Raw genomic sequence first — 27,250 nt, 5'->3', positions numbered from 1 at the left:
CTCGCGCTCTCTCAGGGGACAGTGATGCTGCTGCTGATATTGCCAGGCAACAGCTACTACAATAACCTCACGAAGTTTAACAAACGCTATCATTTAGTAAAGTTAAGTCGCGTTTTTACATAGACATGCAGTGGGGGATTAAGTAACGTCTTTAAATGTTCTAATAACACGTTAATATAACTTTCCTGTCATTTAAAGAATATTGGCGCATTGCTCCTATAAACCTATTTTCATGTACGTTAATTTTTTTTATCCCCAACATGAAAAAAATACTACAGTAGGCTATATTATAAACTATTACACTATCAAATTATAATAATGTTTATGTCAAAAAAATAACTTTATTTATATTCATAAAACATTATATTCAATTTGTTAATATCAGTAACGAAATGTATAAAAAAAAATGTTACCCATAATAATTTTGGTTTTTAATTTCAGTCACAGGAGCACCGATACCAAAAACTACCACAGTAAATAAATTTACATATTTACATTTATGTATTTGGAAGATACTTTTAGCTATCCATCAGTATGTTTCCTGGATCGAACCCACAAAGTTTTGTGCTGCTAATGCAATGTTTTACCACAGGAGATACCAATGTACATTAGTATGCATAAGTTATCATTCAGTTCCATCATCTGAAACTACCACAGTAATTTTTTTGCAACTTCCAATGAATGCAAATCAAAAAAATATAAATACTTGTATTCTCATGAATTCTTCTGCACTTGCTTATTGAGTCATGCTGTAGAGGAATCTATAAATAAATACACTATCCATAAATATACATGCACTGATACTCTCAGGGGAGAGTCGGATATTAAAGGAACATTGGGAAATTATGATTAACTGAGAATGATGCGGTTGCCAAGGTGTGGGAAGGCACAGCAAACCCAATACATCGGCTTTCACTTTCTCATTATATTCAGGTATGTAACACAATGCTGATTTACCTTCCCGCTGTCTATCAAATTTTATTTATGACATTATTTTGTCTATTGACTGCAGCAACTCTGAAACAATAGACTTCTACTGCCAAATAGATTAAATGATGTACTGTGGGCAGTTACACTGCTTTATCTTGAAGGCACATATTGATTACTTTATAAATTATTGTCAGCTTACTTCATTTAATTTCTTTACTGTCACCATGAGGTGCAGCCTGCTTTACCTTAAAGCTATTTATATTGCACATCTCTGCCCACAAGATAACCAATTGGTTTTTTATTCACTGCAGAAATAGACAAAGAATATTGATTTTATGATTCAGATTCAATCCTCAGCACTGAAATCTATGAAGTGAAAGCCAGTATGGGATATTCTCTTCAAGGCTTTTGGGCTATGACACGTGCTGTCCAAGAGGAAAATAAGGTCAAGGGTTACCATTACTCGAGGAAACGTTATATGAATTTCCCGCATTCAAACCTCAAGGTTGAAAACACATTTTAAAACTTACTTAGACTACAACAGTTGTCCAATTTGTCAAGTGCATCCTTGTGCATTGTGGTGATTCTGCAGCAACATGTTTTCACAATGATTTTAAAATTGATGTGGTGAATCCATTCATTGTTCCTAACAACTTCATAAAAACACAGTATATATGTTGCTTGTGCATTATCTGCAAAAAATTGTAAAATGCATAACTGAAAATCTCTAATATCAGCAATAACATCACTAGATTTGTAAACGAAAAGATACAAGAGGCTGTGCGGTATTGTGGATAAGTCACGACAGAAGGGCGTTGTTGGGCACAATGCAAAGTAGAGGTCCTGCAAACCCCTTTAGGCATGACTTAAAGGGACATTCCACTTTTTTGAAAATATTCTCATTTTCTAGCTCCTCAGAGTTAAACAATTGATTCTTACCGTTTTAAAAACCATTCAGCTGATTTCCGGGTCTGGCGCTAACACTTTTAGCATAGCTTAGCACAATCCATTGAATCTGATTAGACCATTAGCATCGCGCTAAAAATAACCAAAGAGTTTTGATATTTTTATTTAAAACTTGCCTCTTCTGTAGTTACATCGTGTACTAAGACTGAAAGAAAATTAAAAGTTGAGATTTTCTAGGCATATATGGTTAGGAACTATACTTTCATTCTGGCGTAATAATCAGTGACTTTGCTGCTGTAACATGGCTGCAGCAGGTGCAATGATATTACGCACTGCCTTAAAATAGTTCCCTTGGTTACTTTCAATGGCAGGGGACTATTTTCGGGCAGTGCATAATATCACTACACCTGCTGCAGCCATGTTACAGCAACAAAGTCCTTGTTGCCTTATGCTAATGGTCTAATAAGATTCAATGGATTGTGCTAAGCTAGGCTAAAAGTGTTAGCGCCAGACCCGGGGATCAGCTAAATTGATTCCAAAACAGTAAGAATCAAATGTTTAACTCTAGGGGAGCTGGAAAATTAGCATATTTTCAAAAAAAAGTGGAATGTCCCTTTAATATGATACAGCATTAGTCTTGAGTACATTATTGCTTTTATAAAATACCACACAATACAAATTTAAAAACATAGAAAAATGCATCAACGCAATTTTCATGAAGTGAAATCACTAAAAGCTGCGTTTATGTTTATGTTTCGTTTAAGTCACACTAAACTTTGAGTATGCGAATATTGACCAATCAGAATCATGGACTGAAACAATAACAATAGTTCCTTTGCTTGTTCCTTATGAAACCACCAAACAGTATTAGTTGTTATATTTTAATAAATGTTTTCAGGATTGTTATTAGCCTTTGCATAATACTGTTCAGATTTTACATTTCAGATGGCAGATTTATTTGCAATGTTGTTTCATATGAAATCTGAGATTTTAATCTCAAATGGTATTTCAGTGTCAAACCAAAACAACTGAGAAGTTTCCTTTAGCTCACTAATGGAGCTCTTACAAAGAGATCAAATAGCAGTTCAGTCAACGATGAGGTTTGTGGATAAAAGGGATGATGTCACCCACTGCCCTGCCTGTGTGATTGGCCGTAAGTAAATCTCAAGCAGGAAATGCAGCATGCTATCTCGTAAATCAAATGCGATGATACATTCAAATGGCCTGCCTTATGAGAGCAGTTTATTCTGGGGCAAACAGCTATGAGAAATGCACTACAATAGTATATATTATAATATATTGCCCATAACTGCTTAATTTAGATTAAACTGCTTTCAAAAATGTAAAGGGGTGCAGCGGAATCAAATTTGCTGGAAGAAACAAATTTAGCAGACCATTATACTGTAGTTATCGTTCCATCGGGTTGTTAGACAGATACTTCATATAAACATTTCAGACATTACTTCAGATCAGAATAGTTAGTGGATGTCTCTTTGTCTGCTGGACTAAGATGTTCCTCACAGGTTTACAGACGGGTCACCTGAAGACCTCTCAGTGTACCTCTCACAGACCTGGAACATTTTGTGAGACACATCCAGAAACAAAAACTTCTAAGATCTTCAGACACAAAAAAAACAAAATGAATAGTTTTTCTCCAAGGATGGTTTTCTTCATCTAACTCGATTTAGACGGCTGCCTCGGCCTTCTAAATTTAGATGAAGAAAGTGAGTCAGCTCGGAGAAAGTCAATATTAATGGAGATTCATTGGAGAGAGAAAAAGAAGATGTATTCTCATGGGATTCCAGTCTGTGATACCACCTGGCCCCACAGGCCCCGAGGTAGCAGCTTTGCACAATGTAGCGATCCTGCCTTATGTCGCATTATGCACACTGCTGCCCTCTGCTGTCTGACACTAACATCTCATGCACCTATGTATTTACTTTATTCAAAAGTATCATGCAACTGGATCGACATCCAAGAGAAGCTGCTGTTACATTCCTCCACCTCTAGCGGGCGCTCTGACCCACAACATTCTTAAGGCAAACTGTTCAAAAAAGCATTAATGCTCAGACAAGCTGCAGGTTCTCACACCAGACCAAGAGCAATCAGATCGCTTGCGACATGGGAAAAGACTACTATCAGCAGTACGTTTTGCAATTACACTGAAATGTAATCTGTTTCATAGGGCAACTGAGTCCCTTAACACATTAGTGAAGCAAGATATTGTTTGTGCGGGTCCGTTCGGTAAAGACCATTCGGCCCATGTTCTCTGCATGGCTGGGCCGTAAACTCATATTACATTTATTATCAAGGCACTATTTAACTAATATTGCTCACACACAAAAATCCTCCAGTAAACTTTGACCCATCACAAAGAGTGCAATGAGGGAATATTGTATAACCAACATCATAACACAGATGTGCTGATAGATAATTATATCTTATAATAATTTTTTTAGCCTAGACACTGGCCCTATATTTCTATGGCCCTGTCTCAATCCGAAGGCTGCAGCCTCCAAAGGTCGCATTTGCAGGCTGCATACGTCATCAAGACAGTCTTATCTCAGAATATTAACAATTATAAAGCTGACTATTATTCTTAGTTAAACATAAATTGTTGTAATATTCTTATGACTTGTGAATGTAATGCTCAGTTAACTTAAATAAACCAGACTTGATGACGTATGCAGCCTGCATATGCGACATCCGGAGGTTGCAGCCTACAGATTGAGAAACGGCCAAAGTGTATGACCAGGCTCTCTGATGTTGCTAGTTGACCATTGAATTCCTGCTGGTTTAGCTAGTTAAAAAGCCAGTTAAAGCTACACTGTGTAGGATTTACTCCCATCTAGCGGTGAAATTCTATATGACACCTACCTGAATATTACTTTCTAGCCCCCCACCTCCATTTCGGAGCGCGTTATAACTTGTACGGTGGCCGTGTTATGCCAAGGTTAACATGGCTTCCAGTACAAAGCAAAAGCAATGAACAAATAAAGATCACGTCCTTTGCCTGTGATCTGTCTTAGCACACAGATTTATGTTAAACATAGAAAAAGTCTGATTTTCATGATATGTCTGCTTTAAATCACATACAACAAGCAACCATAAACGTAGCTTAGACACTCGTTTTTCATCGATGTGAGGAAAAATATCCCAGGGGCTGTTACACTTGGTATTAAGATGTAATTTCGTCAATCGGAATTTGGAACACAAGTGGACGAGAGGGACATATCACGTTTACACTTGGTATTTAAATCCGTCTCTTTTGTCCACTTTCGACCGCTTCTCTCCAGATTACTGATAGGATGGTCTGTGGACAAGTCCCTCTCCTGTCATTTAAACATGAGCGGGAGTAATGACGGGTTTAAATGGACGCGAACTAATATTATGTCAGAGTCCACTGCTTGTGTTGTAAGTAAACATGTTACACAATGTTTTGTCCATGTAACATTATATGTAAGAGCTTTCTCTGATATTGCTGAAATAAGATCGCGCAACTTTCACACGCCTGTAAAATTAAGCGAACGAAAGACACACAGATCAGCCGCTTTAGTTTTATCAATGAAAGGCTAAAAATAGCGCTGTACAACGTGTGTTCGTGCTAGAGGTCAAAAAAGAGATAAAACATTGATCTCAGTACCTCAAATTACATAAATGGGCGGAGAGACGGCGTATGGCTGTTCGAACACATTAAACCACATGCGTGTTTGCACTAACAAGTTTTATGCATAATCATGCTATAGTTGGCCAAGGAACTATAAAACTTCGAGTTTACACCATAGAGTTATAGATTTAAACGAATATGCTGAATTACCTGTGGAGAAGATAGAAAGTAGGCAACTTTGGCGTCCCTTGAGCCTCATGGTCTTGGAAAACTAACATTACTCCAATATTGACTTTGGTCTTGTTGTTTTTCCTGTCACGTTGTCGTTTTAAATCTCTTTTTCGCTTTCTTGGCGACTTGTTTTAATGTCCTCGAGAATAGGTCTTCAACAGGCTTTCAAATCAAAGCATTAGATCGCGGGTTTATCACGGTGTGCGGCTGTTGTTCAATCCGAAGGCTCTCAGTCTACGCAGGTCGCAAATGCAGATTGCATACGTCATCAAGCCTGGTTTATTTAAGTTAACTGAGCATTACATTCAAAAGTCATAAGCATATTACAACAATTTACAATTAACTTAGAATAATTGTCAGCTTTATATCCGTCTTGGTGACGGATATCGCCTACACATGCAACCTCAGGATGCTTTGCGGGCAAAGTGAGTGTAGTCTGAAAGCGCGAAAGGGCGGAGCTTGAATTTCAGGAATGTCCCTCGTCGGCGAATGTATTTCAAAGATGAAGGCACAACATGCATTCAGCCAGTCGAGCGACTCGACCGTTTGTATTCTTACGAGAATACTTTGATTAGTAGGTGGAAGAAATTACACATGAATGAGCACATATTTTTGAAAGAACACATGGGTTTTTGCTAAGAATTAACTCAAAAAACTTCACAGTGGAGCTTTAAGTAATTACTGTAACACACAGCATCCCATGCTGGCGGACAGCATCCACAACACAACATTTGCTGGTGGCAAGCTGTGCACGTCCTATCAACAGGAGACTACTGGCAAATCTTTGACACTAAAGCACTTAATAAGCGCTTTAAGCATTCAGGCAATTTTACCAAATTATGCACAGAGAGGGTTTTTTTTCTGCTTTTAATGAACCTGAAACATGTTCAAAAATAGGAATAAGAAATGTACTGCAACCACATTCCCCTCAGGGAATAACAGACTAAAGGGTAAATCCTGCATAATTGACAGATGTCACCTCTTTGGGTCCAGTCAATGCAAATGTGCCACACGCTGGAAATCTGCAGTTGACAGGTGGTAACAGTCAGGGACAGGAGATACCGGAAATTTGGTGACACTGTCAGGGTTCGCCTGGCAATTGTCAGCCTGCAGAGCACTTGTGTAATGTGGCTATATGTTTCAATGCAGTCAGACCGCTCATCAATGTCCCACCTGTAAAAACACATACAAGAATAGATTCAACATTATACTGAATGTTGAGGAATGAGGAACTGGTATATGTTTCTTGCTATTTAAAGGGTTAGTACATCCAAAAATGAAAATAATGTCATTAATGACTCAACCTCATGTCGTTCCAAACTCCTAAGATCTCCGTTCATTTTCAGAACACAGTTTAAGATGTTTTATATTTAGTTCGAGAGCTTGTTGACCCTTCATTGAAAATCTATGTACGGTATACTGTCCATGTCCAGAAAGGTAATAAAAACATCAACAAAGTAGTCCATGTGACATCAGTGGGTCAGTTAGAATGTGTTGAGGCATCGAAAATATATTTTGGTCCAAAATTAAAAACAATTACGACTATATTTAGCATTGTCTTCACTTCCGCGTCTGTTGGGAAGTGACTAAAGTCATGTGACTGCAGTGACGACGTGGCTGACGTGTTATCTGGTGCGCCCCAGCTGTTTTTTTTGTGCGCCTGGGCTTCGTTTACAGTCTGAGGAAGACGCCCGCTGTAAGTTTGAAAAAAAAACTTTGCAAACATGTCTAAGAATAACACGTCATCCGCGTCACCTTCATAGGCACTGGTTTAAATTCTTCATTACACACGAGTTGCAAAGGCACAGCCAAATACGCTTTTCACATCAAACTAAAAAAAATTAACTATGCTTAGTCATCATCACCTTATATAAAATTTTCTTTTTCTATAAATATGAATTTTACATACTAGAATGTGTACTTCTCCCTTTGGCCACAGGGGGCGCTTTATATTCATGTGACGATTGTTTCTATCGACTTGAATTCACTTCAAAGCTGTAACTTTTCATCAATTTAATCAGGAATATGTTTAAACTATTACCCCCCCCAATTTTTTCTTAAAGCTTTCAGCCCCTAAGTTTATCAGTGAAAGCAAACATCTCAAAATCTGTAAATATGACACCAACTGTACCGACAGCAATTTGCTTTGTTTTTCAGGCTCACCTCCAGGTGTGTTGTAATGAGGATGCTGTGGGTTTGAATGCTTTTCTACAGGGAGAATGAATTCGCTGTGCACTCCAGGGTTTTGCTGTCGTAAGATCATCTATTTTTGGCAATAGAAAAAAATTGCAGCTTTAATTTGTGTGTAGAGATTTTTCATTTTAATGAGTTAAATCCTGGAAAATACAAAGAGATGAAGAGATCTAAAACAAGATTTTAAGATAAATATAATCATTAGGCTATAAGTGGCAGTCTGTGCATTGCCTTCTGTAGTCCTATTTGAATTAATCTATCTGGTAATACCATCATTATGACATCACGGCAATAGAAACACAGCAACCGTTAAATTGCTAAAAAATCTGTGAAAACGTATCTCAAACAGTTGCACACGGGTACAAACCCTTTACAGAAAACATGTTGTTTAACTCGTAAACCATAGCAAAATGTTATGCACCGATTTGAACTAAAACGTGCCCCAGAATACAATGGAAGTTCACCTGCATGTTACGGCTCTCCTGATTTTGCCAAGTGGTTGATGTCCTCAGGCCAACATTATGTTGACCCTGGGACAACATTTCAATCAACCAATCAGATTTCAGTAATAAGATTATAGTTTGTTCTAAGTTTAAGTTTACAACCAAGATTAGCTGTTTGTCGACCATTGTTTTTTACTTATCATGTACCTCTGATTTTAGGGTTTGGTTATGGTTAGGTTGGGGTTTGGGATGGGTTTAGGTTTTATTTAGAAAAATGTTGTCCTGAGGTCAACACAATATTTTGCCCTGAGGACATCAACCACTTGGCAAAATCAGTTCGAGCTGCATGTTACAATCCGACATAAGCTGCCATCTGTAGGCTACAAACCCCCAACTGTCAATCACTCAGGTAATCACAGCCCTGTTTCTGTAACAAAAATAAATCGTCTGACTGCCAATTTATGGTACTATTATTAAAAACTTGACCATGTTAACAATGTAAACAAAACAATACTCACAATATGCAAATGCATTTTTATCTGTCAATCACAGAACTCCACAGTCTCCTCAGCTGCTTAATTTGTATCCTTCATAACTTCATACCATGGTCTCAATCCCCAGATTGAAAATGTGATTGTTATTGAACAAAATTGCCCAGCCTTTATTAAGAGGCATCTATTACTGTTGAGAACCCAGTTTGTGCCAACACTCTTTACCATCCAATTCGCCTTCGCTGGCTCTCCTGCCACAATTACATGCTACAGTGACTTTAAGGACCCCGAAAGGGCAGCAAAGGCATTCTCAAGACACCTCTGTGCGCTACACTGTTTGTAATGTTGTTTCAAAACAAATCATTACCCTGGGCAACTCTGAACTGAAGGAACTGTGTGGGCAACATGGAATTGTACAATAATCATTTTTCAATACAACATAGTTAAAGTAGAGCAAGTTTAAGTAGATGCTGGCCCATGATTTTATTGTGACAAATGGGATGTTGTGTTCATTACCGGTTTAAAAGTATCCAACTTTTTTTATGTTGTATTATAATATTTTACATAAGATAAATTAAGTTATAATAGATTGATACTGTACTTGTGCGTCGATTTGATAGACAGACTTTGTTCAAGTTGTTGTTGACTACTGTTAAAAACATCTATTATTTAATACAAAACATTCCTAATTTCTTCAAATTATATTAGTAAGATACATGCGCTGTCAGGAAAAATGGTCAAAAAATGCACCTCTGAGGTACTAATATGCACTTTACCAATATTTATCTATTGAGGTACCAATATGCAGTCTTTGGTACTAATGTGTACCTTTGAGGTCCTAATATGCACTCTTCTTTGGTACCAATATTTATCTATTGAGGTACCAATATGCAGTCTTTAATGTGTACCTTTGAGGTACTAATATGCACTCTTCTTTGGTACCATGCACCTCTGAGATACCAATATGCACCTCTGAGGTACCAATGTGTACCTTTAAGTAGGGGTGGGACGGTTGTCATGACCACCGCACCACCGCGGTGGTGCAATGCCACCGCAGTGGTGAAGTGCCACTGGCGGTTGTGTGACGTCACATATCAGGTGAATGATTAAACAAAATAATAAGTAAAAATTGCAGTTTTTTTTTACACGTGAAATAATAATAACAAAAGTTGTACAGTAATTTAAAGCCTAAGATACAAATTTATAACATTGTTTTATGTTAATACACAAATCTCCGCTACATTACCATGTATGGCGTTTCCACTAAACTGGTGGATTTTAGCATAACTCAGCACGTTGGAGTTTAGCCACCATGTCACTGTGTTGTGCGCCTGCTTTAGTTTCTTTTGGTCTCTAGTGACAGTGATACATACACATCACGTTTGTCTTTTGTTGTGAAATAAAAATTTTACCAGGTTAAAGTCGCGCGCATCAGGAAGCGCATTTAGTGAAACTTTATTTTCTTTCACCATTTAAACCACCCTAACCCCCCCATGGACCCCACCACCGCAACACCGGCGGTTGTTGTTGATGGTTCCACCGCGGTGGTAAAAATTTGCCACCGTCACAGCCCTACCTTTAAGGTACTAATATGCACTTTTTGGTACCAATACCTTTGATGTTCTAAAATGCACTCTTTGGTACAGATATGTGCCTCTGATGTACCAATATGCACCTTTGAGGTACTAATATGCACCTCTGATGTACAAATATGCACCTTTTAGGTACTAATATGCGCTTTTTGGTACCAATATGCACCTCTGATGTACCAACATGCACCTTTGAGGTACTAATATGCACCTCTGATGTACCAATATCACCTTTGAGGTACTAATATGCACCTCTGATGTACCAATATCACCTTTGAGGTACTAATATGCACCTGTGATGTACCAATATCACCTTTGAGGTAATAATATTCACCTCTCTTATGTACCAATATCACCTTTGAGGTACCAATATGCACCTCTGATGTACCAACATGCACCTCTGATGTACTAATATGCACCTCTGATGTACCAATATCACCTTTGAGGTACTAATATGCACCTGTGATGTACCAATATCACCTTTGAGGTAATAATATTCACCTCTCTTATGTACCAATATCACCTTTGAGGTACCAATATGCACCTCTGATGTACCAACATGCACCTCTGATGTACTAATATGCACCTCTGATGTACCAATATCACCTTTGAGGTACTAATATGCACCTCTGATGTACCAATATCACCTTTGAGGTACTAATATGCACTTCTGATGTACCAATATCACCTTTGAGGTACTAATATGTACCTCTGATGTACCAATATCACCTTTGAGGTACTAATATGCACCTCTGATGTACCAATATCACCTTTGAGGTACTAATATGCACCTCTGATGTACCAATATCACCTTTGAGGTACTAATATGCACCTCTGATGTACCAATATCACCTTTGAGGTACCAATATGCACCTCTGATGTACCAACATGCACCTCTGATGTACTAATATGCACCTCTGATGTACCAATATCACCTTTGAGGTACTAATATGCACCTCTGATGTACCAATATCACCTTTGAGGTACTAATATGCACTTCTGATGTACTAATATGCACCTTTGAGGTACTAATATGCACCTCTGATGTACCAATATCACCTTTGAGGTACTAATATGCACCTCTGATGTACCAATATCACCTTTGAGGTACTAATATGCACCTCTGATGTACCAATATCACCTTTGAGGTACTAATATGCACTTCTGATGTACCAATATCACCTTTGAGGTACTAATATGTACCTCTGATGTACCAATATCACCTTTGAGGTACTAATATGTACCTCTGATGTACCAATATCACCTTTGAGGTACTAATATGCACCTCTGATGTACCAATATCACCTTTGAGGTACTAATATGCACCTCTGATGTACCAATATCACCTTTGAGGTACTAATATGCACCTCTGATGTACCAATATCACCTTTGAGGTACCAATATGCACCTCTGATGTACCAACATGCACCTCTGATGTACTAATATGCACCTCTGATGTACCAATATCACCTTTGAGGTACTAATATGCACCTCTGATGTACCAATATCACCTTTGAGGTACTAATATGCACTTCTGATGTACTAATATGCACCTTTGAGGTACTAATATGCACCTCTGATGTACCAATATCACCTTTGAGGTACTAATATGCACCTCTGATGTACCATTATCACCTTTGAGGTACTAATATGCACCTCTGATGTACCAATATCACCTTTGAGGTACTAATATGCACTTCTGATGTACTAATATTCACCTTTGAGGTACTAATATGCACCTCTGATGTACCAATACCACCTTTGAGGTACTAATATGCACCTCTGATGTACCAATATCACCTTTGAGGTACTAATATGCACCTTTGAGGTACTAATATGCACCTCTGATGTACCAATATCACCTTTGAGGTACTAATATGCACCTCTGATGTACCAATATCACCTTTGAGGTACTAATATGCACCTCTGATGTACCAATATCACCTTTGAGGTACTAATATGCACCTCTGATGTACCAATATCACCTTTGAGGTACTAATATGCACCTCTGATGTACCAATATCACCTTTGAGGTACTAATATGCACCTCTGATGTACCAATATCACCTTTGAGGTACTAATATGCACTTCTGATGTACTAATATTCAACTTTGATGTACTAATATTCAACTTTGAGGTACTAATATGCACCTCTGATGTACCAATATCACCTTTGAGGTACTAATATGCACCTCTGATGTACCAATATCACCTTTGAGGTACTAATATGCACCTCTGATGTACCAATATCACCTTTGAGGTACTAATATGCACTTCTGATGTACTAATATTCAACTTTGATGTACTAATATTCAACTTTGAGGTACTAATATGCACCTCTGATGTACCAATATCACCTTTGAGGTACCAATATGCACCTCTGATGTACCAACATGCACCTCTGATGTACTAATATGCACCTCTGATGTACCAATATCACCTTTGAGGTACTAATATGCACCTCTGATGTACCAATATCACCTTTGAGGTACTAATATGCACTTCTGATGTACTAATATGCACCTTTGAGGTACTAATATGCACCTCTGATGTACCAATATCACCTTTGAGGTACTAATATGCACCTCTGATGTACCAATATCACCTTTGAGGTACTAATATGCACCTCCGATGTACCAATATCACCTTTGAGGTACTAATATGCACTTCTGATGTACTAATATTCACCTTTGAGGTACTAATATGCACCTCTGATGTACCAATACCACCTTTGAGGTACTAATATGCACCTCTGATGTACCAATATCACCTTTGAGGTACTAATATGCACCTTTGAGGTACTAATATGCACCTCTGATGTACCAATATCACCTTTGAGGTACTAATATGCACCTCTGATGTACCAATATCACCTTTGAGGTACTAATATGCACCTCTGATGTACCAATATCACCTTTGAGGTACTAATATGCACCTCTGATGTACCAATATCACCTTTGAGGTACTAATATGCACTTCTGATGTACTAATATTCAACTTTGATGTACTAATATTCAACTTTGAGGTACTAATATGCACCTCTGATGTACCAATATCACCTTTGAGGTACTAATATGCACCTCAGATGTACCAATATCACCTTTGAGGTACTAATATGCACCTCTGATGTACCAATATCACCTTTGAGGTACTAATATGCACCTCTGATGTACCAATATCACCTTTGAGGTAATAATATGCACTTCTGATGTACTAATATTCAACTTTGATGTACTAATATTCAACTTTGAGGTACTAATATGCACCTCTGATGTACCAATATCACCTTTGAGGTACTAATATGCACCTCTGATGTACCAATATCACCTTTGAGGTACCAATATGCACCTCTGATGTACCAACATGCACCTCTGATGTACTAATATGCACCTCTGATGTACCAATATCACCTTTGAGGTACTAATATGCACCTCTGATGTACCAATATCACCTTTGAGGTACTAATATGCACTTCTGATGTACTAATATGCACCTTTGAGGTACTAATATGCACCTCTGATGTACCAATATCACCTTTGAGGTACTAATATGCACCTCTGATGTACCAATATCACCTTTGAGGTACTAATATGCACCTCTGATGTACCAATATCACCTTTGAGGTACTAATATGCACTTCTGATGTACTAATATTCACCTTTGAGGTACTAATATGCACCTCTGATGTACCAATACCACCTTTGAGGTACTAATATGCACCTCTGATGTACCAATATCACCTTTGAGGTACTAATATGCACCTTTGAGGTACTAATATGCACCTCTGATGTACCAATATCACCTTTGAGGTACTAATATGCACCTCTGATGTACCAATATCACCTTTGAGGTACTAATATGCACCTCTGATGTACCAATATCACCTTTGAGGTACTAATATGCACCTCTGATGTACCAATATCACCTTTGAGGTACTAATATGCACCTCTGATGTACCAATATCACCTTTGAGGTACTAATATGCACTTCTGATGTACTTATATGCACCTCTGATGTACCAATATGCACCTTTTAGGTACTAATATGCACTTTTGTTACCAATATGGACCTCTGAGGAACTAATAGGCACTCTTTGGTACCAATATACCTCTGATGTTTCCAACATGCACCTCTGATGTACCAATATCACCTTTGAGGTACTCATATGCACCGCTGATGTACCAATATGCACCTCTGAGGTACTAATATGCACTTTTTGGTACCAATATGCACCTCTGAGGAACTAATAAACACTCTTTGGTACCGATATGCGCCTCTGATGTACCAATATGTGCCTCTGAGGTACTAATATGAACTATTTAGGTGTGAAGTTGTAATTGAATTAAATGAACACAGACAACGTTGTACAGTATGTGAACAATAATTGTATTTGTCCCCATTTTATTTCTCCTTGGGGATTGTAAGAGAAAGATCTGAAACAAAGTCAATACTTCATTCCAGAATCTTTAAAGCCATTGTTTATCCAGAGCTTAGACAGATCAATCTGAGCAAGATTGTCTAGAAATATCAGAGGATCATGCTCTTTCTACAAACCAGGAATAAACACATTAAACCATCATAAATCACCACCACTATAGTGATAATACAATTGCCCTTATACAGTATACATTTCCCTTTGCTCCATCACAGCAAAAACAAATGTTCAATCATGCAGACAAACCGCTTGCTAACACAGCAAATGCACCAAAGCATTGCTGAGATGACATCAGCTAGTAGTCTAGCATCTGTAGTCTGCATGTGTTTGCTGTCATTACCAGCTTGTCAAATATGCTTTACAAACACAAACAACATTACAGATATCCCTCCTCTGCGGGATATCTGGGCAGCTGCCAGCCCCTTCTAGCTATTTAAGCCTATAGAAAGGAATCACATAAAAAATGTGATAAGGCAACAAAAGTTTATTTGGTGGGAGACTGAAAACAATCCTAAAGTGATGGCTTAATTATGAAAAGAAACTAATAACAAAGTGCTGTAAATGAAGATGCTGATTGATATGGTAGGACAAAGAGTCAAGCAATTCTGTCAGTATTTTGGGAAGGGTAAAGAACTGTTTTAACAGTGACAATAGCAGAAAATGGGGAACAGTCTTATTAATATTACCAAATGTTGTGGTGTGTTGTAAGGGGGTCCCGCAAGTGTCCTCATTAGGGCCATTAATGTATCCAGGTGCTGCATTTTTTCACTCCGGATTGAATTTCCATGACTTTCAGTCTTTTATAGTTTCTAGAATAGGATTTTTTTAAATCATATATTGCACTCTAACAAAGCCATTTCAAAACAATTAAATATTTTAGACCCAAGCAGATCTTCACTAACAAGCAACAGAAACCACTAACAACACATAAGACCAATTAACTGAAAAACAACATGAATGCACATTAACAGCAGGCTAGCCAGTTATCTCGCTAAGATCGGAGAAACAATGAATTACTGGATATCTCAGCCTCCAAAAAAAAAACATTCTTAAACAGACCTGAATTTGTGCTTAACAAAATTAGGTTTGTGCAAGTTTTACGTTTAAAGACCTTAACGTGGGTTGTGCTGTGTAGTGAATAAGTTGACCTCTGGGTGCCCCTTTATACTGTGGGCAGAAAGGCACAGGGCTGTTAGTGAATAACTGAGGAATGTAAGTTGGGATTTCATCGAAATATGAAGTAAATCTGTTCAAAATTTTCAAAAAAAGAAAAAGCAACCAAATGTGAATTAGGTGCATTTCCATCAAGGTGTTAGAATGAATGACGGTGGTATTGGTAACCTAATAACCAACAGTAGATAAATGAAACAAGGCATGCTAAGAAATGGAGGCAGGACTGCGTTTAGTTACGATTTGCCACCTTATAAATTTACTAGCAGTGGGGCTTATAATTTGTGCCAAACTGAATGCTGTGCACAGAAAAAAAATAAAAAAATTTGATGCAGGCACTAGCAGCAAAGGCATTACAATGACGATGAGCCCCATATATGAGAAAGACAAGGTCAGTTGATACACCTAGACGATCAGTCACGTGGGTTTGACATTCGCTACGTCAGAATTTATTTGGCAAATGCGTTTCCATCTCCCATTATTCGCATTTACTCTTTTTCGAATAAATAAAGCCACTTCACGCGAGCGTAAAAAACTTTTTATTATTTTTCAAAAACCACCTCAAGTGAATTAAAGGATTTTTTTTAAATTTGGCATATCCATCACTTGTTTCATATGCAATATTTCAAAATGCGCATAGAATCAGTGTGATGGAAATCTAGCTAGTAGCTGCATTTCCATTACAGAATGCTATATTTTCTAAATGTTGATAAATAACTTGTGAAATTACGACATTTCCATTAATAGATAAAATATGTTTGGAAGTCAATCCAAACATCATGCCCACAGATTTACAGCCATTATTTTAATCTAAGGAGACGTAGGACTGTTGTCAAAACATTAATGTCAAGAACCACCTCATGCCTGCATAATATTTTTTTTTTTGCAATATATTGGAGTTTTAGCGAATTGACCACCATATTTTCAAACACTTTGTTTCAATGCAAAATGGAATTAGATGTCCAAGGGCATCACTTTTCCCACTTGCACTTTGGCAATGTCTAGATGATAACGTCAAACCTTAAAGGCGGAGTGCATGATCTCTGAAAGCCAATGATGACATTTGAAATCACCTAAACAAGCATGCCCCTACCGCAATAGAATCTGGACCTTCTTATGATAGACCCGCCCCACACATAGCAACCCAGGCAACGATGTTGGTTAGTAGACACGCCCCTTACTGACAGGGGCGGATCTAGAAAGTTATTTATGGGGTGGCAAGGGGGCGGCATGAGAACTACAAGGGGTGGCAATGAAGTAAGCGTCCTTGCATGGTTGTCGTGGATTCAAGAAATTATATACTGTATATACTATATTCGGTGAACACTGGACCTCAAATTTTTATAACATTAATAAACGCAACAACAAATGTTCCTATAAGTAAGTACCCAAGCAGCTACATTAAGCATCTCTGTAGCACCCTTTGTCTTAATACTAAGTTAATACATACAGCTTATCAATAAAAACACTGACTGGTTGAACATAATGGTATAAAGACTGTTATATAAATAAAATAGGATTGCCTAGTTTATATTAATGTAAAACATATTTGAAAGGCAAACATCTCTTTCTCTCATAACCCTCTTCTTTAATCCTTTCACTCACTTGATGATGGATTTCTGTCTTTTCACTTCTTTTTAGCTCTTTGCCATCCAAATGTTTCTTTCCTTCATTACTTCATCTATTCCTTTCCCTTCCACAACATATTTTTCTGTTTTATTTGTACCTTCCACTCCCATAGTATTTGATTTTTCTATTATTTTTGGTAAAAAGAATGGTTATCAGCCTTTCTTTTCATAGTATCCTGGAAAATGCCGCATTAAGTTGTCTTTCAAGCTTTCTGAACATACACAACACTGAATAGTTTTGTCTCCTTAACGAAGACAAATAAAAACATCAGACTATATCATAACGAGCGATTTCATATGCACGTATGGAATATTTTGATTGCTGCAGTAGATAACAAGACATGACGGGCTAACTCTAGAAAGAACTGCTTAAAATAAATTTACTACTTACACAAACCTGCAGTTCAGTTGTTTTAACTACCAAGCAACTACCTCGTGCAATATTTAACATCAGTTTAATTTTTGTATTTTTATCCTGATGCAACATTTATCTATAAATATGACCGTATTCAGTACTCTGATTTGCTGATGTGATGCTCAACTTAATCACTTTAAGACACTAAAGGGGAACCACTAATGTTTTGGCAGCATGTGATGATGTGAGGTGCTTTATTAGATCAGAATTACTTTCTAAAGACGTCACGTGAAGAGACTCTTTCTTCATGGGCATAAGTTGCACGTCCATAATCATTCTTGCCTTTCACCTCAACGATGGAAAATTAACGTTTGTGCTTTTTATACTTTGTGCTTGCGTCCGATACCTTTGTTTTGAGCTCGTTGTATTCGCCATCGCTCTGTTGCGGGTTTGTGCGACTCGGATCACGGATGGACTGCAGCGCGAGAACCGGGCTGCATGTGAGTGCCTTGGATGGGGCGATGCATCCTTTCACCGCAGTTTCCAAACGTCTCCAACCACGCCAGAAAAGATCGCTAGATTTGTCCTAGTCGCTTTTTTAATAAAGTCGCTAAAGGGGTCTAAAAAGTTTCTTAATCTAGCAACCAAGTCGCCAAGTTGCAAATCTGCGCTGACTTTTTTTACACTGTAAAAGACTTTCTGCTCGGACTGACTGCATGCTTGTGTATGAACTCTGCTGCCTCTGGTTGGCTAACGATGGAAATTAAGCCAATCACCATCAGCTATGTGGTTGTCCCACCCCGTCTAAGACACACACACCAATCATCGTCAGATATGTGTCTCCCACCCCCAAACACACGCAGAGAAAAACTACATTGCCTTTCTGGTTAAAAGAGCCTACTCGGGTATAAATTATATATATTAGGATACCCGCGCTGGGGTGGCAATGCTTTTATTTAGGGTGGCAACTGCCACCCCGGTAGATCCGCCCCTGCTTACTGATAACTGGTTACAAGTGTGTTTTGGTAGTCGGCCCCAAACTGTTTTTCAAAAATCATGCACCCCGCCTTTAAGAAACTTTGGAGTTTTTCTATAGACTTTAATTGAGGCCTCCAGCGAACCTACCTGAGAACCAGTCCAGAAAAAGTACACAATTACGACAACTAAACTCAGCTGGTCATGTCTGCTGAAAATGTATTCACCTTAAGAAATTTAACCTTAGAAAGTAAAAGAGCTGCTGCCCTCTGGTGGCAAGACAATTTGGGGTCTCAACACACAATACTAGAGCAATGACAGTTTAAACATGTTATGTTTAACACTTGAATGCATAAACACTAAAATAAATTGATTTTTTTTTTTTAAATATTAACCAGGTTACATTAAACGGGACATTTCACAAGACTTTTTTTAAGATGCAAAATAAATATTTGGTGTCCCCAGAGTACATATATGAAGTTTTATCTCAAAATATCATATAGATAATTTATTATAACATGTTAAAATTGCCACTTTGTAGGTTTGAGCAAAAATGTGCCATTTTTGGATGTGTCCTTTCTTTTAAATGCAAATGTGCTGATCTCTGCACTAAATGGCAGTGCCGTGGTTTGATAGTGCAGATTAAGGGGTGGTATTATCCCGTTTTGACATCACATGGTTAACCAAATTTTAATGACCTATTTTTTCACATGCTTGCAGAGAATGGTTTACCAAAACTAAGTTACTGGGTTGATCTTTTTCACATTTTCTAGGTTGATAAAAGCACCGGGGACCCAATTATAGCACTTAAACATGGGAAAAGTCAGATTTTCATGATATGTCCCTTAAATACTAGGTGTGTATTTAACAGTTTTTATATGAGCATAAATATTAAAATATTAAGATCTGTATACATTTTAATTCTAAAACCGAGGCTGTTAGCGAACTTTGCCGGATTCATTGAACTTCCTCATTGAAGAATCTGTGTCCTGAGCTCCGCCCACTTCTTCTCAAGCCTCTGTTTGATTGGCTCAGGGGCGAAGGCGCATTTGATGGCCTGTTGGGAGAGTCTCCACACAGCCTCCTGATTCAACCCAAAAGTAGAAGCAGCCAGCTGGTACTCCTGAGAGAGATCTGAACAAAACACCCCTTTATCATCCGTCTAATGGGCAAAGGAATGAGAAACATAAATCTTGTTATTATTTAATAAAACCTGTAAACACTCAAATAGTTTAAATGAAAATTTTAATGGCTTTAGACTGTAAAATAAGGGAGATTTTGTATATAAAAGACTCACACAGAGAACACACGGATGTCCACGGTTATACCAGTACTGGAAATGATGCTTATCGTATGAAGACACGGTTTTACCTTTGACATTGGACGTCAAACACATCTCTGAAAAGAGAGAAGTTATATTGCTACATTTTATCAAAAAAATTTTGTGCTTGTCCACAATCTTACGATTGGTCGGACAAGCAGGTAGTCCTTAACATATATCAGTACCATTGTTTTGTCCCAAAATGCAAATCAGCATTGATTTTTATAAGGTATGTTTGTAAAAACAAACTATGGAAACCGCCCCATAGTGTTTACTCTTACAGCTACATCCCCATACTATGGGATTTAAACATCAAAACAGCTACGCACTAAATCTCTACATTCATACCGATGGGAATGTTTTGCTTGCAAACTTTATCCACAAGACTATCTGACCCTCCAACCTCCGGATGTAGAAAGGTTCCGTGGCCGATTCTATCAGGCGGCAAATCCAACAACAGCTCAGACTCATCTTTCTGGGAAGGTATCTGAAATGCACATTATCTCTAGTAAACACCGCACGGGCACGCAATCAGAAATAGTATCTAAGAGGCTTTCAAATAGATGTATATATTCTCCATACCTCTGAGAGATGCAGCGCCAGCTTCAGGCCGCAGTTTTTGGCTTTTTGAAGTGCACAGAGCAAATCTTTTCCATGACCGACCTGTTAAAGATCAAAGATACCAAAACAGAAGCCAGAAGCAGCGCGTCAAGTATGAAACTTTTCGTAAAGTATGATAATTTGTGCTCACTGTTGGGTCTCCGCTGAGGTCAAGTCCAACTACCACTCCATCACTGGAAAGCAGGAATTCTTCTGCCAGCTTCACGGTCTCCATGGCAACCTCAGGTCCATGTCTGCGGTCCACAGCCACAATGAACCTGTTCGGCGAAAGCAGAACTTATTATTACAACAAATAAATGAAGCTAGTAAAATAAAAAGAAACAACTTAAAGGATACCTGACATCAATGTCAACTTCCTCCTCTTTACACTGGCGAATGGCTTCGAGCACAGTTTCAATGTATCTTTTCTTAGTGAGACCTTTTTGTGACAAAAACAGTCAATGGTTATTAAAATGATTTTAAAAATGAAACATCTGTTGTCATTATGACTTACAATGGGAAGTTTATAGAATGCTAATATACTTCTCTCATATAGATATAAGTAAATGTGTACTGGGGATAGTCCCAAAATCTCTTTTTGTTTTCATGAGTTAGATTAACATTTTGAACTTTTTCTCATTAGAAATTGTTTCCGGTACCTGTGTCAGTCACTTCCCGAGGCGTGCTGCGTAATTCCAAATATTTTACTCCATCAGCTGCAAACTCTCGAATGACTGATTTGGCAACCTATTGAAAAGTATTTCATTTTTAACACATTATTAAGGGATAGTTGACCCCCCCCCAAAAAAATCAAGTTGTTCCAAACCTGTATATATTCTTTGTACATATTTTGAGGAATGTTTGTAATCAAGCAGTTTTAAAGCACCATTAACTTCCATAGAAGGAAAAATTTGTTCAGCAAAACAAAGAAATGTATACAGGTTTGGAACAACTTGAGAGTGAGTAAATGATGACAGTTTTACAGAATTTTCAGTTTTGGATAAACTACCCCTTTAAAAGGCACCTATTATGCAAATTCCACTTGTCCAAGGTTTTTGGGCATAAATGTGTGTTGGCAGTGCGTAAACAAAACCACCCTTTAATGAAAAAAATCCATCCACCACTTTATTTTTAAGCATCATTACACCAAAGCAGTCTCATTAGACATACTGTTTACATTTTCATGTTAATGTGATGTCACACTGATAAAGCCCCGCCCACAGCCACTCAGTTTCTGCCCTCAGTGAGATACTATTGTCTCAGACTGTGTTCACAGGAATCAAATCTATTTTAACTGAAAGGGCTCATTGTCTATTTTGGTATGGGAGTGAGGAGCAGTACAGACACAAAAAGCAAGTTTTGGCATAATAGGTGGCCCTTAAAGGTGCATGAGAATAAAACACATATGCACTTTACCATTAGTATATCCTCTTCTGAATCAACCAGCTGGTGGATTGCTTTAAACACTTGAAAACATCTGTTGAAGGGAAACAGTAACAATTAGGGGTTCTTAGAGGAGCCAGAACCAAGAGCAACTTACACTAGCCTATGTGTGTAAATTGGAGTACACTATCTAGTACACTTGCTAGCAAAAATAAATGTTTTTCTTCTTTAGATTGCACATTAATATTGAAACTCCTAATCATAATTTTACTAACAGTTTATAGATTAAGTATGTTATGAATAGATTTTATGAGTGTGGTCGACTTCATGCGTCGATTGACATCAGAGTACCGCGAGAGCTCTCGCATGAATTCGAACAGACCGATTCTAGCTAAAGGGGATACAGCCAAATCTCGCGAGATGTTGCGTTTACTAGGGTTCGTTTTGGGAGTAGTATTACGATGAAAACAGCGGTTCTGGCTAGTTAGGATACAAATACAGCCTAACTTCCATAAAATGTTGGTTTGGGAGTCGGATTAAGATTTAAACAGCGTTCATCTAGCGAGATTTCACGAGATTATGGCAGTAGCTGTATCCCTTCTAGCCACAACCGGAACACACCCTTTGGTTTGTGGTTATTACTGACTCATCCAGCGTGCGGCGCTGTCCGCTGTGGATTGCAGTCATGTTGTGCTTGATGTTCAGATGAGGCTTTTGCTTTATGAGCGTTTCCATAGTTTCAAAACTCACAGAGCCATTAAGATGCGCATGAAGTTCCTGAAAGCAAGATAATAGTGAACTCAATTTCAGTTTTTGATGATCCGTTGAATTACAGTAGAATCTGAGCGCTGGATTTAAGTATTGCATGGAATTAAATTAGGTGTTTCCTACCACTTTAGGGAGCCGACGATAAAAGAGATCAGCTTCGGTATTCATCTTTGTACCCCGTTGCGTTTATAAACTCTGGTTTTGTAATGATTTGCGATTGTTAAACACCGATTGATTGAAGTGGCTCTTTGGCAAACATATACGGAATATTTTTCCTGTTGCACCGATATTGCGCCACACACAAAAATAAGCCGGAAACATAATCGACCTTCAACTTGGTTCCGCATTTATTCAGAGTAAACTGGCTTTCCCTGCGAGGGCAGGTTTATAAAAAAGAATAAAGAAATAAATAGAAATTAAAAACATATATTTTTAAATTATTAATATAGTTTTGGAAAAAAAGAAACCAATAAACTAATAACCCCTTTACATTGCACATAAAATGACATAGTACACATTAAAACTATAAATACATAAGCACGATCTTTTTATCCTTAAAAAATCATGCTATTTAAAAATATATTAGCAATACATATACCAGCAACTTTAGTAACAGTCCAGACTGGTTTGTAATATTATATATAAATACACGTTGGTATATATTCCAAGCACTGGAAAGTTATTAATCTTTTATTATTGCATTCATTCACCATTTTGTCAAAGCATAGCCAACATGCATACACCATTGCAAACATTATTTGCAAAAACAACAAACACAAAACAAATGTAAATATGTTTGCATCTTATTACAGACTTGCTGTTTCAAGATCTGATTCATTTTCTATTCATTTTCCTTTAAATAGTGGCTAAAATCATTAGAGCCAAGGAAACATCTGATCTGGAATCAGCAGGTGAACTCTCATGTGCTTCTTTAAAGTATATAGGCCTAGGCTACATAACCTCACATTTTTCAGCAGACTGTTTGAGGTCTTCGAGGGTACTCTGAGCCTTTTCTTTAATCTGATCAATATCTATATTTTGAATGTTGGTCAGCTGGCCCAGGACAGACTGCTTGCTTTCTTCCTCCTGGTTGTCTTCGGCGATCATCTTGGCGAGCTCTGTGGGCAGCTCCACATCGTCTCCCGCCGCCTGAATCTGTGTGTCATCCAACTCACTCTGCAGATTTAAAAAAAAAAAACAGGAGAAAAATTAATAACAAAATAAAACATGAAGATTTTTTTTAATTGTCACAGGGTTCAGTGTTTTTTATTTACTTTTGGAAGACGATATTTTTCCCTGAAATGGCTCCTAACTGTGGCCCGTTCAGCTTTCTTCTGAGCAACGCTGGCATCTCGCTCCATCCTTGAAAATTCACACAAAAACAAAGCTTATCTCAGGTTTATTTGTAAATACTATTAAACATACACTTTTGCAAAACATCATCAAATATTCATTTAATGAATAGTAATTTAATCCCTTCATGCTATAATATTCTGCTCAAATATAAAAACAATGTTGTTATCTGCACATGTGTTTATGTGTCTAGGGCAGTGAAATACAAAACCATTCAAAACTGCACACAGAGGGAAAAAGCTATATATGCATTTCTGTGGAGGAGAGACCGTCCTCAACACCAGATAAACATGGAGAGCAAGGTGACATGCAGTATTGATCGAACCATTGAAATACAGTAAGCTCTAGATAAACAGTGACCTTTTCTGCTTCTGTTACATTTAAATGACTTGCTGTGCAATCTTTGTATTACATTTAAACATGAGGAACCAAGTACACATCATTATATAAATATGAAATGTTTTTGAGAATTATTATATTGCATAGGGATCATGGTTCTCAACAGACATTGTGGATATCAAAGCAAATGTTAACTGTAATGATCTTGATAAAATCAGATATAATATGTGATAATATATATATATATATATAAAAGTTATTTTTTGTGATTTACTGTTTTCTACATAAAATCATCTTACTACATGTAAGAACATTTTGTGACCATATAACCATGATATCTTTTATATTGACCGAGTAAGGCCATGTCAAAGATTGAAAGTAATATGAAATTAAAGAGTAAAATCAAACTTTGATGCTCCTAATTTCATCAGTAGATTATGAGACTGTAGCCTGGATTACACAGACAGGGTCATATATATTAAAATTAATAAAAAAACAATAAGTATGTTAAAATGAAAGTGTTAAATCTTACTTTTCCTCAGCCAGCTGTTGTTGATATTGCTCAAACTCTTCTTGTGTCATCCCTTTGGCCCCTGCATCAGACTTCTCTCCTTCGGGTTTTTCTTCTCCAAGACCCCCGGTAAGATCCTTCAGTTGCCCCCCTATCATGTGCTTTAACATAAAAGCCATTGTTTTGCTTTGTCGAATACAGCCACAAGACTTGTTGTTTCTTCGTATAATAAACCAAAGGAATAATCTCTTCAAAAACTCTTTCTCAGTTACTTACAAACTTAAAAACACGACAAAGAAATGTGTCCTTGTTATCCTGTCCTCAACTTTCAACACTAGATATTCATGCAAAGCGTGGATGAATTTGCAGAACCGTCCTTCTCTTTCTCTCTCTCTCTGTCTGCGTGTCTCTCTTTCTCTCCCTCTCTTTCTCTCTCTCTCCTCTAGTGCATATAGACTTTGGGCATTGCTCAACTGGTACTACATTGCAAAAAAATGTATATAGCCTACACAAATTCAAGGTGGATGTAGGTGAGATCTAATGTGTTTCATATTTCACTAAAATTCATTAAATTCTACAAGTAGTAGTAGTGCACTACTTAGTGCACACTACCTGGGTGCTAAGATTTGCAATAAATTTGCTATTTGTAGTGACATGCATTTTTATACTTAGTGCACACTTAGAATGATAATAAAATGACTTTTGACTTAATGGATTTGTATTGTTAAAGATAATGATGAGCAGTAGTACTGATCTGTAAAATAAAATCTGCATGTATTACTGTGCCTTTCAACTGTGTAAAAACACAATGCATATTTATTAAGATAAATAATTGAATATATGCTGACCGATTAATTTTTAGCTACTTTGTTTGATTATATGACTTATGGCGTCTTTTTCTCTTGCATGTCTGCTTTAAACAAATTAGAAAGCTTTGGGCAAAAATGAGCATTGCATCATAATTTCTATGAATATTAATATCATTTTCTTATGTAGTGAAATCTCCTTTAGCATTATAAAAATATATATTTGCTAATAAGGTCTTTGTTTTGAATTGTTTAGATTCTGCTTGTTGAGAATGTGAGCATCCTCTTCAGATGATGTGATAACCTTTCCTAAGGAGACCTGTGAAGTAATGTTTTGTCGCGTTCGAATGCAATTTTCATATTTACATTTGCTGTGAACATTCATCTTCCTCACTTCCAGCTGTTTTCACATGTTAATGTCTCAGATGAAATGAGAGTTTATTCAGAGACGCAGTGCTGAATGCATTATCATACATGTTTTAAACATGACCAGCTGCATTTGTCCTAATACATCCAGTGAAGAACAAGAAGATATCTTGCATTGCATTTGGCGACCATGTATTGTAAAGTCATGTTTAATTCACGGTTAAAAATACTGTGACTATGTGACATTATAGGATGTCCTTTTGGTGTCCTTCTATCTTGTGGTTTATAACTGTACAGTAATTCAGTAACTGAAATAATGTAATAAAATCTACTTTGTAACACAATATGTAACAGTTAAAGGAATAGTCTACACTTTTTATGCCATATTAAACTATGTTATTACCTCAACCTAGACGAATTAATACATACCTATCTTTTTTCAATGCATGCACTGTACAGCGTGTTGTGAATGTGTTAGCATTTAGCCTAGCCCCATTCATTCCTATGGTACCAAAAAAAGTTTTATTTTGTGGCACCATACTAACGGGTATAACTCATCATGTAACAGTCTTTACATAGGGAAAACACGGAAGTGTTTGGGGGCCTCCCTGTTTGGTACCATAGGAATGAATGGGGCTAGGCTAAATGCTAACACATTCACAACACGCTGGACAGTGCACGCATTGAAAAAAGATAGGTATGTATTAATTTGTCTAGGTTGAGGTAATAACATAGTTTAATATGGCAAAAGGGTAGACTATTCCTTTAACATCACATACAGTAATACATTAAAATATTGAATAAATAATAACCATTTATGTAAAGAGTCATATACTTTATTTTGTATTAT

The 27,250-nt window shown here is 37.3% G+C and overlaps 2 protein-coding genes across 3 annotated transcripts; both read right to left on the bottom strand.

The window, feature by feature from the left end:
* Positions 1 to 18,978: 18,978 nt before the first annotated feature.
* On the bottom strand, positions 18,979 to 23,338 carry mapda (N6-Methyl-AMP deaminase). 2 transcript variants are annotated; one of them, XM_065291919.2, is made up of 10 exons: positions 23,149 to 23,338; positions 22,904 to 23,034; positions 22,291 to 22,351; positions 21,534 to 21,621; positions 21,232 to 21,313; positions 21,026 to 21,152; positions 20,857 to 20,937; positions 20,623 to 20,761; positions 20,251 to 20,351; positions 18,979 to 20,115 (listed from the first exon to the last, which is right to left on the bottom strand). In XM_065291919.2, the coding sequence occupies exons 1-10, from the start codon at positions 23,191 to 23,193 to the stop codon at positions 19,924 to 19,926; spliced, it is 1,047 nt and encodes a 348-aa protein (XP_065147991.1). In that variant the 5' UTR covers positions 23,194 to 23,338; the 3' UTR covers positions 18,979 to 19,923. The 2 variants fall into 2 exon arrangements, with proteins under 2 accessions (XP_065147991.1, XP_065147992.1); XM_065291920.2 differs by having other exon boundaries at positions 23,008 to 23,034; positions 23,149 to 23,330.
* Positions 23,339 to 23,350: 12 nt separating this feature from the next.
* Positions 23,351 to 25,673, bottom strand: cplx3a (complexin 3a). Its single transcript, XM_065291922.2, has 3 exons — positions 25,250 to 25,673; positions 24,300 to 24,387; positions 23,351 to 24,201 (listed from the first exon to the last, which is right to left on the bottom strand). The coding sequence occupies exons 1-3, from the start codon at positions 25,405 to 25,407 to the stop codon at positions 23,977 to 23,979; spliced, it is 471 nt and encodes a 156-aa protein (XP_065147994.1). The 5' UTR covers positions 25,408 to 25,673; the 3' UTR covers positions 23,351 to 23,976.
* Between the last annotated feature and the right edge of the window lie 1,577 nt (positions 25,674 to 27,250).

Source organism: Paramisgurnus dabryanus, chromosome 23 (genome assembly GCF_030506205.2).
Source record: "Paramisgurnus dabryanus chromosome 23, PD_genome_1.1, whole genome shotgun sequence".
In the NCBI taxonomy this organism is placed as follows: domain Eukaryota; kingdom Metazoa; phylum Chordata; class Actinopteri; order Cypriniformes; family Cobitidae; genus Paramisgurnus; species Paramisgurnus dabryanus.
Note: the sequence above shows the minus strand (reverse complement) of the source record. Positions and strands in the feature narration are given on the sequence as shown.

Bases quoted from the DNA above. Each gene is read 5' to 3' on its own strand.
- mapda (XM_065291919.2), bottom strand. From the start codon at position 23,193: ATGAATACCGAAGCTGATCTCTTTTATCGTCGGCTCCCTAAAGTG. The intron at 23,035-23,148 runs GTAGGAAACACC...TCTTGCTTTCAG, and splicing joins ATCGTCGGCTCCCTAAAGTG to GAACTTCATGCGCATCTTAA. The intron at 21,153-21,231 runs GTATCCTTTAAG...TTCGCCGAACAG, and splicing joins GAAGTTGACATTGATGTCAG to GTTCATTGTGGCTGTGGACC.
- cplx3a (XM_065291922.2), bottom strand. From the start codon at position 25,407: ATGGCTTTTATGTTAAAGCACATGATAGGGGGGCAACTGAAGGATCTT. The intron at 24,388-25,249 runs GTAAGATTTAAC...TGAATTTTCAAG, and splicing joins CAACAGCTGGCTGAGGAAAA to GATGGAGCGAGATGCCAGCG. The intron at 24,202-24,299 runs GTAAATAAAAAA...TTAAATCTGCAG, and splicing joins AAAAATATCGTCTTCCAAAA to AGTGAGTTGGATGACACACA.